A 12,692-nucleotide genomic window follows, 5' to 3' on the forward strand; every position below is an offset into this window, starting at 1 on the left:
TTTATGTTGTCCGGTAAATTGCATGACAAAATTTGTCTCAGTTTTGTTGTTCGATTGACTTACATAAGAGCTGTTCAGTTGTTCCTTTGCTGTGTTCAATTGCATAAAGTAGATTTATTTAACCATCATGTTCATTAAAGATATATATTTGTTGCATTGTTAGAAATCCGTTTGTGTGAACATGAAAAAAAAAACATTCCTGTCCAACTACAACTGAACATCTAATGTAAATTCCCCAAGCTGGGCTAACAATATATAATGTCTGTTATCCAACAGCATTGTGGGGAATGTCTGTCACTGTGGCAGCCAGTCAAGGACGTCTCAGAGATTGGTTTCACCTGTCTGACTCTAAGGCACTTGAAATAGGGCTCGTTCCACATTGCTTCCCTAGCACTCTGCAAGTGATTAGCAGCCATTTTGGAGCTGACAGCGAGCTGGCTCAAACAGGAAGTGCATCCTAAAGGACACCCTAGGGAATAGACTGCCATTTTGGGACTCAACCAGGGACCTTTTTGGGGTTCCTCGATAGATACAGGCTGATCAGGGGTGATATTTTACTGTCCCGTCAGGGAGGAAGAGGCAAGAGGCTAGTAGTGAGACCAAAATAGGTTTGTCTTGTAGACCTAACATCTTGAGTTTTCAGTCCCTTAGTATCTCCTCTTTCCTCAGCTAGCTGTACCTTTTGTTAGTGTCTTTAGAACATGGAACACAGCTAGCTGTAGCTTTGTTATTGTCTTTAGAACACGAAACACAGCTAGTTGTAGCTCTGTTATTGTCTTTAGAATACGAAACACAGCTAGCTGTAGCTTTGTTATTGTCTTTAGAACATGGAACACAGCTAGTGAGTCAAAGAAGCATCTGAAGATGTTGTGGCTCTTTTAAATAACGAAGGGCATATGTTATGGACCCTCGTTTGTCATCTGCTATGGAAATGCTCTCCCCAAAGTCTTGATGGGGAGTGCCTGTCATTCCCTGATGGGGAATGTCTGTCTTTAAAGTTTCTCACCTCAGAACAGGTGCCTTAATTACGTACCCACTGTCTGTGCTGAGCTGAGAGGGATTTTTTTTTTTTTACAAATAAAAGTGGATGTCTTGATTTATTTATAACTTTTCTGAACCTCTCTCTCTCTCTCTATCAGTCTCTCTCTCTCTCTCTCTCTCTCTCGCTCTCTACCTATCTTTCTCTCTCTCTCTCTCTCTGTCTCTGTCGCTCTCTCCCTCTCTCTCTCTGTCGCTCTCTCTCTCTCTCTGCTTCACTCCCTCTCCCCCTCTCATTCTCTCTGTCGGTCTCTCTCTATCTGAGTCAGTTTGGGCTGAGGAGCAGTGGATTTGTAGCAGCTAAGCTTTGAAGTGAGTCTCTACGGATTCTCCATAGCAACAGTGCATTTGCCTTATACTGGGGACAATAAAAGGCCACTCTAAAATGTGCAGTTTTGTCACACAACACAATGCCACAGATGTCTCAAGTTTTGATAGAGCGTGCAACTGGCATGCTGACTGCAGGATCGTCCCACAGAGCTGTTGCCAGATAATTCTATGTTAATTTCTCTACCATAAGCCGGCTCCGACTTTTTGGGGGAGAATTTGGCAGTATATCCAACCGGCCTTACAACCGTAGACCAACTGTAACCACGCCAGCCCAGGTCCTCCACATCCTGCTCGGAGTTGAGGAGTTTTTATGTCTGTAATGAAGCCTTTTTGTGTGGAAAAATTTATTCTGCTTAGCTGGGCCTGGCTCCCCAGTTACAACTTCAGCTTTAAGCACGAGGTGATTTTGTCCCTCTGTGACCAAGAGAAAGTGGTCTTGTTTAAATTCTATGAAATGATTTAGCATTTTTTATGTTGAGAGCTCTAAATCCATCTGAGAACATCACAGTGAGATGAGACTGTGTTTGATGCAATCACTAGAGTCTCCCATTTTCATATATACTGTAAGCAGAGCTGCCAGGTTCACTGCCAGGGAAGTTCGATCCTTTGTCTGGATAGGCACGAAAATGTGACGTGTTGCTCCCTATGCAAATTAGTTGTCAGATTTCACTGTGTATCAGATGAGAACGGCACAACCAGAGCTGTCACACAACGCACAGCAATTGATGTTGCGTTGTTCACAGAGTGCCATTTTAATTTTTTTTAACCTTTATTTAACTAGGCAAGTCAGTTAAGAACAAATTATTTTTTTCAATGACAGCCTAGGAACAGTGGGTTAACTGCCTGTTCAGGGGCAGAACGACAGAATTGTACCTTGTCAGCTCAGGGGTTTGAACTTGCAACCTTCCGGTTACTAATCCAACACTCTAACCACTAGGCTACCCTGCCACAAAAGGTGGTTGGAACCGGTCCATATCCGCTCCAAATCCTCTAAATAGGGGACTTAACATTCATTGGACTGTGGTGCCACTCTTTTCAGACTGTTAATATTCAACTGTCTCTGAATGTGTTTGTCAATATGCCTGTGGTTGACATAACATCCCTAGTGTCTGTGTTCTGATGTGTACTGGATGACAGATGTGATAAGCTTGATAGTGCCTAGGCCCATGCCAAATATTTTCAGCATGCTGACTTTGAGGGAGAGGTTGTTGACCTGTCACCACACTGCCACGTCTCTGACCTCCTCCCTATAGGCTGTTTCATCGTCGTCAGTGATCAGGCCTACCACTGTCGTATCATCTGCAAACTTAATGGTGGTGTTGGAGTCAAGTGGAGCCACACAGTCGTGGGTGAACAGGGAGTACTGGAGGGAACTAAGCACGCACCCTTGAGGGGCCCCCATGTGTAGCGTCAGCGTGTTGGTGCCTACCCTCACCATCTGGTGTCGTCCCGCCAGGAAGTCCAGAATCCAGTTGGGAAGTGTTCAGTCCCAGGGTCCTTAGCTAAGTGATAAGTTTGAAGGGCACTATGGTGTTGAACGCTGCACTGTAGTCAATGAACAGCATTCTCACATCGGTGGTCCGTTTGTACAAGAGAGAAAGGGAAGTGTTGGGAGCGGTATGTGAATTGACATGGGATGATATTGTTGATGTGAGCCATGACCAGCCTTTCAAAACATTTTATGGCTGCAGATGTGAGTGCTACGGGGAGATAGTCATTTAGACAGATTACCTTGGCGTTCTTGGGCACAGGGACTATTGTTGTCTGCTTGAAACATGTAGGTATTTCATACTAGGTCAGGGAGAGGTTGAAAATGTATGTGAAGACATTTGCCAGCCACGTCACTGGGTAGCTTGCGGCTGGGTTACCCTTTGTAATCCATGATAGTTTGCAAGCCCTGCCACATCCGATGAGTAGTAGGATGAAGTAGTAGGATTTGATCTTAGTCCATGTCTTGTCGCATTGCCTGTTTGATTGTTTTTCAGAGGGGCGTATTCATATCAGCGTCCCGGTTAGTGTCCTGTTCCTTTAAAGGATGCAGCTCTAGCATTTAGCTCAGTGCGGATGTTGCCTGTAATCCATGGCTTCTGGTTGGGATATGTACGTACTGTCACTGTGGGTATGACGTCATCAAGGCACTTATTAATTAAGCCGGTGACCGATGTGGTAAATTCCTTAATTCCATCAGATGAGTCCCAGAACATATTCCAGTCTGTGCTAGTGAAACAATCCAGTAGCCTAGCATCCACTTCATCAGACCACTTCCATATTGAACGTGTCACTGGTATTTTTTAGCCTTTTTTTTTCCGCAGGTGACATGCGGGTAGAAATGAGGTAAATCAGATTTCAGTTTCCCTGTGTTAAAATCACTGGCCACTAGGATTTTCTTGTTTGCTTATGGCCTTATACAGCTCATTGAATGCAATCTTAATGCCAACATCAGTTTGTGGAGGTAAATAGACAGCTGCTAAATATAGATGAGTTGCTGTGACTGTTAGTAAAAATGACGACTACAAACAAGCATGCTCCCAGTTGATGTAAGATGCCACCTAGCCTTAAATCCGCCCTTCTTCCATCATGATCACTTTCTTCAGGTGTGTCTGCCTTGCCTCCATTGATTAATGACTGCGATAGTATCATCCCATTGTCATCAGCTCAGACTGATGGTGTAACAATCCCTGTCTCCCCCTCTGTCTGTCTGTGTGTGTCTGTCTTTGTCTATCTTTCTGTCTGTCTGTCTGTCTGTCTGTCTGTCTGTCTGTCTGTCTGTCTGTCTGTCTGTCTGCGTCTGTCTGTCCCCAACAGAAAGCGTACTGTGGCCACTGCAGTGAAAGGATATGGGGGCTGGGGAGGCAGGGCTACAAGTGTATCAACTGCAAACTGCTGGTCCATAAGCGCTGTCACAAACTCGTCCCTCTGACCTGCCAAAGGCATATGGTGAGTACCATAGAAATATAATCTCATTCTAGTTCTGTGGTGAGTACTCTGGCCAATCTGTCATGTCAAAGCTTCGGAAGAACTTACTATTTATAAAGCATTCATAAAGTCTTCATAAGCACTACATAGACACTTCACAAACTGCAGTGCAAAAGGTATATGGTGAGCTTATAAAGGCTTTTTAGAGCATTTGCAGTCTTCATAAGCACTTCATAGATACTTCATAGATACTTCAACTTAAGTGAACGTCTGAATTAAGGATTTGGTAGGGCTAATGAGTAATATTTATCTGCTTTAGGTTGAAACCAAGTTTTGCATTTGAACAATGCAACTTGTTTATAGTAAAAGATCAAGGTTATCAATGAATTCAGATAACAAAACTGTGAATTATTCAAAAGTCTGAATTAAACATTGCTATTGATGTTCTAATGTGTATTTGTAACATAGTGAATGCTGTTCTGCCCCGAGCGGGGATCAAACTTGCAATCTTCTGCACAACACATACTGTATATAACTCAAAGCCAACTACCTTAGCCAACAGAGCAAGATACTGGTCTGTCATTTCATGAGAAATAGTTGGCAATGTACTCCAGCCAACATGCTATGGGCAAGTTTCAAATCCACTGCAAATAGATATAATCTGCATCTCAAATGCCACCCTATTCCCTATTTAGTGCACTACTTTTGACCAGTGCCCATAGGGAATAGTGTGCCATTTGGGACACATCCACACTGTAGTGTATACCGTATACTGAAACATCACGAGGTTGATCTCTAGTGACAGACTGCTAACATACAGAAAGAAGCATTACGATTAGAGCTAGCCTCTACCAGGTTTTCACCTCACTTTCGGTATGAAAGCCTGTTGACGTTCTTGTCAGAGACAAGCTAAAAGAAGGTGGAGGGTTCTGTGTCTGCACCACACACTCTTGTGACTGGTGTCCCCCAGGGCTCGGTTCTAGGCCCTCTTCTCTCAATACACCAAGTCACTCGGCTCCGTCATATTCTCACATGGTCTCTCCTATCATTGCCATTCGGATGACACCCAACTACTTTTCTCCTTCCCCCCTTCTAACACCCAGGTGGCGACACACATCTCTGCATGCCTGGCAGATATCTCAGCTTGGATGTTGGCCCACCACCTCAAGCTCAACCTCGACCGGGCGGAGCTGCTCTTCCTCCCGTGGAAGGCCTGCCTGCCTGCTCAAAGACCTCTCCATCACGGTTGACAACTCTACAGTGTCCCCCTCCCAAAGTGCAAAGAACCTTGACGTAACCCTGGATTACACCCTGTCGTTCTCTGCGAACATCAAAGCGGTGACTCGCTCCTGCAGGTTCATGCTTATAACATCTGGACAACTGCAACTCGCTGTTTGCTGGGCTCCCCAATTGTGCCATCAAACCCCTGCAACTTATCCAGAACTCAACCTTCCCAAGTTCTTCCATGTCAGCCCACTTCTCCGCACACTCCACGAAGCTCGCATCCACTACAAGACCTTTGTACTTGCCTACGAGCAAGAGGAACTGCCATCCCGCCCATCTTAAGAGGATTGCACTAACTGTAAATCGTTCTGGGTGAGAGCGTCTGCTAAATGACTAATATGTAAATTTAAAAATGGGTATCCAAGCCATTTGCCCCTCCCAACAATAGGAATAGGCACATTCAAACAGAGGCGGATAATCAAAACCGAAAGCCAATACATTTCACTAGTGCCCACGTGGGGAAGTGTCATTTCAGCCAAATGATATCAAAATAAAAACAATTTCCTAAATATACATTTTCAAAAATAGCGTTTCCTAGCAATGCTAACACTGTAAATTAGCTTACTCTGCGCTTCTGAAGAGGTAGAAAAATCTACATCTACTGACAGCCAATCAGAACAATGTGAGTGAGGCCTGGAATCCAGGGCTGGACTACAACAAACCTGGTGCCGAAAACCCAGGTCAATAGTCAGGATGTACTAATAGGCTGCAATCAGACAATGCTCTATAAACAAACACTTTGATCCCCTTTGAAAAGCCAATGCCTCCATGGTTAGAACCGCATACAATTATTCATATAAGTGCATTGTTGCGAGAAATATCCAGACTTCTCAACTTCTGTGTTCGTTAATATGTTGAAAAGATACCTCCATGTGCCTAAGATGTCTATCAACGGAAAACCTCTAAAAACTGAAGCCTCTTCTTCCCAGTGTCTCCAAGGACATAGTCAGGATGCTCTGTAAGCAGCCTCAAACCACATGCAGCTATTTGCCTGTCTTCTCTTGGCAGGATCCAGTCATGCCATCACAGGAGCCCCCTTTAGATGAGAAGAATGAAGAGGTGGACCTCCCCCCTGAACACACAGAGGATACAGATGGAAGTCAGTTCCTATAAAATATTGTTTCTTTCAATATAGACAATATATGAGAAGTAGAAGACCTTGTGGCCTTAGTCTTGGTATCAAGTCTGGGCCTGTATTCAAAAAGTGTCTCAGAGTAGGAGTGCTAATCTGTCTTTATTCATTATGAAAAGGTCAAACTGATCCTAGAGCAGCGCTCCTACCCTGAAAACACTTTGTGAATACTAATTACAAAGGCTTTAAAGACACAATTAAATCAAAACCAATAACTAGATTTCCAGGTTTATAAAAATAAAAAAAAATGAAAAAGACTCCTCCCACACAGCGAGATAAGAGCATGTTTGAATCAGCATGCCATTGTTGTTTACAGACTGGTCCCAAAGCTTCGTTTCTATGCACTACTATGTAATATTACAAATACAGTGAGGGAAAAAAGTATTTGATCCCCTGCTGATTTTGTACGTTTGCCCACTGACAAAGAAATCATCAGTCTATAATTTTAATGGTAGGTTTATTTGAACAGTGAGAGACAGAATAACAACAAAGAAATCCAGAAATACTCATGTTAAAAATGTTATAAATTGATCCAGTACAGTAAATTACAGTATAGTCCAGTACAGTATAGTCCAGTACAGTATAGTCCAGTACAGTATAGTATAGTCCAGTAAATTACAGTATAGTCCAGTACAGTATAGTATAGTCCAGTACAGTATAGTCCAGTACAGTATAGTATAGTCCAGTAAATTACAGTATAGTCCAGTACAGTATAGTATAGTCCAGTACAGTATAGTCCAGTACAGTATAGTCCAGTACAGTATAGTATAGTCCAGTACAGTGTATTACAGTATAGTCCAGTCCAGTAGAGTCCAGTACAGTATAGTATAGTCCAGTCCAGTATAGTCCAGTACAGTATATTACAGTATAGTCCAGCACAGTATATTAATAGTACAGTATAGTATATTCCAGTACAGTATAGTATAGTCCAGTACCGTATATTAACAGTACAGTATAGTCCAGTACAGTATAGTATAGTATAGTCCAGCACAGTATATTAACAGTACAGTATGGCCCAGTACAGTATAGTATAGTCCAGTACAGTATATTACAGTATAGTCCAGCACAGTATATTAACAGTACAGTATAGTCCAGTACAGTCCAGTATAGTCCAGTACAGTATAGTATAGTATAGTCCAGCACAGTATATTAACAGTATAGTATAGACCAGTACAGTAAATTACAGTATAGTATAGTTCAGTGTAGTCCAGTACAGTATATTAACAGTACAGTATATTCCAGTACAGTACAGTATAGTCCAGTACAGTATAGTATAGTCCATCACAGTATATTAACAGTTCAGTATAGCCGAGGACAGTAAATTACTGTACATTATAGTCCAGTACAGTATAGTCCAGTATAGTATAGTCCAGTATAGTCCAGTATAGTATAGTCCAGTATAGTCCAGTTCAGTATAGTCCAGTACAGTATAGTCCAGTACAGTATAGTCCAGTTCAGTATAGTCCAGTACAGTATAGTCCAGTATAGTATAGTCCAGTATAGTCCAGTATAGTATAGTCCAATATAGTCCAGTTCAGTGTAGTCCAGTACAGTATAGTCCAGTATAGTATAGTCCAGTTCAGTATAGTCCAGTACAGTACAGTCCAGTATAGTCCAGTTCAGTATAGTCCAGTTCAGTATAGTGCAGTACAGTATAGTCCAGTATAGTCCAGTTCAGTATAGTCCAGTACAGTATAGTCCAGTACAGTATAGTCCAGTTCAGTATAGTCCAGTACAGTATAGTCCAGTATAGTATAGTCCAGTATAGTCCAGTATAGTATAGTCCAGTACAGTCCAGTATAGTATAGTCCAGTATAGTCCAGTATAGTATAGTCCAGTATAGTATATTAACAGTCCAGTATAGTCCAGTATAGTATAGTCCGGTACAGTGTATTAACAGTCAAGTATAGGCCAGTATAGTATAGTCCAGTATAGCATAGTCCAGTATAGGTCAGTATAGTATAGTCCAGTATAGTAAATTACAGTATAGTCCAGTATAGTATAGTTCAGTATTGTCCAGTACAGTACAGTCCAGTACAGTGTAGTCCAGTTCAGTAAATAACAGTATAGTCCAGTATAGTATAGTCCAGCACAGTATATTAACAGGTCAGTATAGTCCAGTACAGTATATTATCAGGACAGTATAGTCCAGTATAGTAGCAGTACTCACCAGTGGGCTGACCTACTTGGGCAGAGGCAGGAAGAAGCTGCAACTCACTCTGAAGAGAATGATGCCCTCTGCTGGCCACAAAGGTGAACTACATCTCCCACAATGCTCCCTTGATTATCGGAGATTCTGTTGCATTTCCTTGATTCCTCGTGCCCTCTCTCTGATCTTCTCATCCAATGGGTTTTGAGAAGGAGGCGAGGAGAGAGGACACAAGGAATCAAGGCAATGCAATTAAGATTCTCACATGGACTCTTTCTCAATTAATATTTTCTCAAATCCTCTCTGCTTGTCTCCTTCTCAAAATTATTTTCTACCTTTTCCTTTCAATACGGTTGAGGCGAGAAGATAGGATGCAAGGAATCACGAAAAGATTCATTGAGATGGAGCCATGGATTCTTGAGGAGAATCCTATTTGGTCCTCTGTAGCTCAGTTGGTAAAGCATGGTCCTCTGTAGCTCAGTTGGTAGAGCATGGTCCTCTGTAGCTCAGTTGGTAGAGCATGGTCCTCTGTGAATGCACTCAAAGTGCCTTTGGATAAAAGCGTCTGCTATATATCATATTATACTGTATATTATTTAAATGGAGATGGCTTTAGACTAAATATCCGTTTTTAATGCCCAGTCTTCACTGGGTAGAACTTTCCATCACAACTCAGGTAACAAGTTGTTCTCTCTCTTCAGTAACTTTCCTACCACACAGTCGCAAAGTGGACAAAGTGGAAGAGGACTCGAAGGTGAGTTCATTTAGACACACAAAGTAAATAAGTCAGTCATGCATTCGTTTATGATGAGGATTGTTCTGGTATTCTAGAATGTGAAACATTCTATTCTGTTTCTAGAACACAGAACAGCCCATACCACACTGAACAAAAATATAAACGCAACATGTAAAGTGTTGGTCCCAAGTTTCATAAGCTGAAATAGAAGATCCCAGAAATGTTCCACACGCACAAACATATTATTTCTCTCAACTTTGGGCACAAATGAGTTTACATCCCAGTTAATAAGCATTTCTCCTTTGCCAAGATATTCCATCCACCTGACTGGTTTGGCATATTAAGAAGCTGATTAATCAGCATGATCATTACACAGGTGCACCTTATGCTGGGAACAATGAAAGGCCACTCTAAATTGTGCACAGATGTCGCAAGTTTTTAGGGAGCGTGCCATTGGCATGCTGACTGCAGGAATGTCCACTAGAGTTGTTGCCAGAGAATTGAATGTTAATTTCTCTACCATAAGCCACCTCCAACGTTGTTTTAGAGAATTTGGCATTACGTCAAACCGGCCTTACAACTGTAGACCACGTGTAACCACGCCAGCCCAGGACCTCCACATCCGGCTTCTTCACCTGCGGGATCGTCTGAGACCAGCCCCTGGACAGTTGATGAAACAGGAATATTTCTGTCTGTAATAAAGCCCTTTTGTGGGGAAAAACGAATTATGATTGGCTGGGCCTGGCTCCCCAGTGGCTGGGCCTGCTCCCCAGTGGCTGTGCCTGCTCCCCAGTGGCTGGGCCTGGCTCCCCAGTGGGTGGGCCTGCTCCCCAGTGGCTGGGCCTGGCTCCCCAGTGGGTGGGCCTGGCTCCCCAGTGAGTGGGCCTGGCTCCCCAGTGGGTGGGCCTGGCTCCCCAGTGAGTGGGCCTGGCTCCCCAGTGAGTGGGCCTGGCTCCCCAGTGGCTGTGCCTGCTCCCCAGTGGCTGGGCCTGGCTCCCCAGTGGGTGGGCCTGCTCCCCAGTGGCTGGGCCTGGCTCCCCAGTGGGTGGGCCTGGCTCCCCAGTGAGTAGGGAGCCACTCATGAACTGTAACTCAGTAAAATCTTTGAATTTGTTGCATGTTGCGTTTATATTTTTGTTCAGTATATTTTATCACACAAAAATGTCACACAGGTAGACACACACACATATGTTAGTATCATATCTACTTGTCCATGATTCCAGCTCTGTCTATAACCATAAGGTTTTAATAAACAACAGGGGCATTCAACATTGTGCTGGTATCTGGGTCTTTTCTAACATGTATTTCCCATCCAAACCGCCCCTTCAGGACATCAAAGAGGTGGTGGGCAGGATCGACGGTATCAAGATCTCCCAGGAGATGGCGCTGGGCCTGGGGGACTTTGACCTGATCCGGGTGATCGGCCGCGGCAGCTACGCCAAGGTGCTGCTGGTGCGACTCAAGAAGAATGAACAGATTTACGCCATGAAGGTGGTCAAGAAGGAACTGGTGCACGACGACGAGGTGAGAGGCAGGAGAGGGAGGGAGGGAGGGAGGGGCAGGAGGACAGAGACGAAAAGAGGAGGAGTAGAGTAGAGGGAGGGAGGGAGGGAGGGAGGGAGGGAGGGAGGGAGGGAGGGAGCAGGAGGACAGAGATGAAAAGAGGAGTAGAGTAGAGGGAGGGAGGGAGGGAGGGAGGGAGGGAGGGAGGGAGGGAGGGAGGAAGGGAGGGAGGGAGGGGGGGAGGAAGGGAGGGAGGGAGGGGGGGAGCAGGAGGACAGAGATGAAAAGAGGAGTAGAGTAGAGGGAGGGAGGGAGGGAGGGAGGGAGGGAGGGAGGGAGGGAGGGAGGGAGGGAGGGAGGGAGGGAGGGAGGGAGGGAGGGAGGGAGGGGAGCAGGAGGACAGAGATGAAAAGAGGAGTAGAGTAGAGGGAGGGAGGGAGGGAGGGAGGGAGGGAGGGAGGGAGGGAGGAAGGGAGGGAGGGAGGGGGGGAGCAGGAGGACAGAGATGAAAAGAGGAGTAGAGTAGAGGGAGGGAGGGAGGGAGGGAGGGAGGGAGGGAGGGAGGGAGGGAGGGAGGGAGGGAGGGAGGGAGGGAGGGAGGGAGGGGAGCAGGAGGACAGAGATGAAAAGAGGAGTAGAGTAAAGGGAGGAAAAAGAGTGAATGAGTCCACAGAAGCCGGGGGATGAAATGAGAAAAAAAGAGGATCTCAGGAGGAGGAAAAGAGAAGTGGAAAAAGATGAGGTGGCGTGAAGGAATGGTAACAAAGACAGGAAGAAGTTATTGTAACATAAATTGGCCTTAACGAGGAAAACTATGAGTCAAATTGATTTAAAGAAGTACAGTCAAGAGAGAAGAACTGAGGCAGTAAAATAAGTAAGGAGAAGAGAAGGGAAGATTTAAAAAAACTGAGGATGATGAGTTTGAAGAATTATTGAGAGATATTCTGGTTTCCACCTCTAGGTGGAGCTATGGTATTACTATTATACATACAGTCGGAAGTTTACATACACCTTAGCCAAATACATTTAAACTCAGTTTTTCACAATTCCTGATAATTAATCCTAGTAAAAATTCCCTGTTTTAGGTCAGTTAAGATCACCACTTTATTTTAAGAATGTGAAAGATTTATTTCAGCTTTTATTTATTTCATCACATTCCAAGTGGGTCAGAAGTTTACATGCACTCAATTAGTATTTGGTAGTATTGCCTTTAAATTGTTTAACTTGGGTCAAACGTTTCAGGTAGCCTTCCACAAGCTTCCCACAATAAGTTGGGTGAATTTTGGCCCATTCCTCCTGACAGAGCTGATGTAACTGAGTTCGTTTTATAGGCCTCCTTGCTCACACATGCTTTTTCAGTTCTGTTCACACATTTTCTATAGGATGAGGTCAGGGCTTTCAAATCAAATCAACGTTTTTCACATGCTTCGAATACAACAGATGTAGTAGACCTTACAGTGAAATGCTTACTTACAGGCTCTAACCAATGGTGTGAAATAAAGGTATGTATGTGTGTGTGTGTGTGTGTGTGTGTAGGTAGGTAAGTAAAGAAATAAAACAACAGTAAAAATACATTTAAAATAACAGTACCAAGGCTATATACA

The 12,692-nt window shown here is 44.0% G+C and overlaps 1 protein-coding gene across 5 annotated transcripts in view; it reads left to right on the forward strand.

Moving 5' to 3' along the window:
• LOC110531259 (protein kinase C zeta type) overlaps positions 1–12,692 on the forward strand; it is a 158,084-nt gene that overhangs the window by 73,917 nt on the left and 71,475 nt on the right. For 4 of the 5 annotated variants that reach the window (XM_036988861.2, XM_036988859.2, XM_090185394.1 and 1 more), the window contains exons 3-6: positions 4,174–4,305; positions 6,577–6,667; positions 9,551–9,603; positions 10,915–11,109. In XM_036988861.2, the coding sequence (XP_036844756.2) occupies positions 4,303–4,305; positions 6,577–6,667; positions 9,551–9,603; positions 10,915–11,109 (342 nt within the window). In that variant the 5' untranslated portion in view covers positions 4,174–4,302. Of the gene's footprint in view, positions 1–4,173; positions 4,306–5,387; positions 6,668–9,550; positions 9,604–10,914; positions 11,110–12,692 lie in introns of all 5 variants that reach the window. The other variant, XM_090185395.1, reaches the window with a different exon arrangement.

This window comes from Oncorhynchus mykiss, chromosome 9 (genome assembly GCF_057628025.1).
Source record: "Oncorhynchus mykiss isolate SJ-2025 chromosome 9, ASM5762802v1, whole genome shotgun sequence".
Lineage (NCBI taxonomy): Eukaryota > Metazoa > Chordata > Actinopteri > Salmoniformes > Salmonidae > Oncorhynchus > Oncorhynchus mykiss.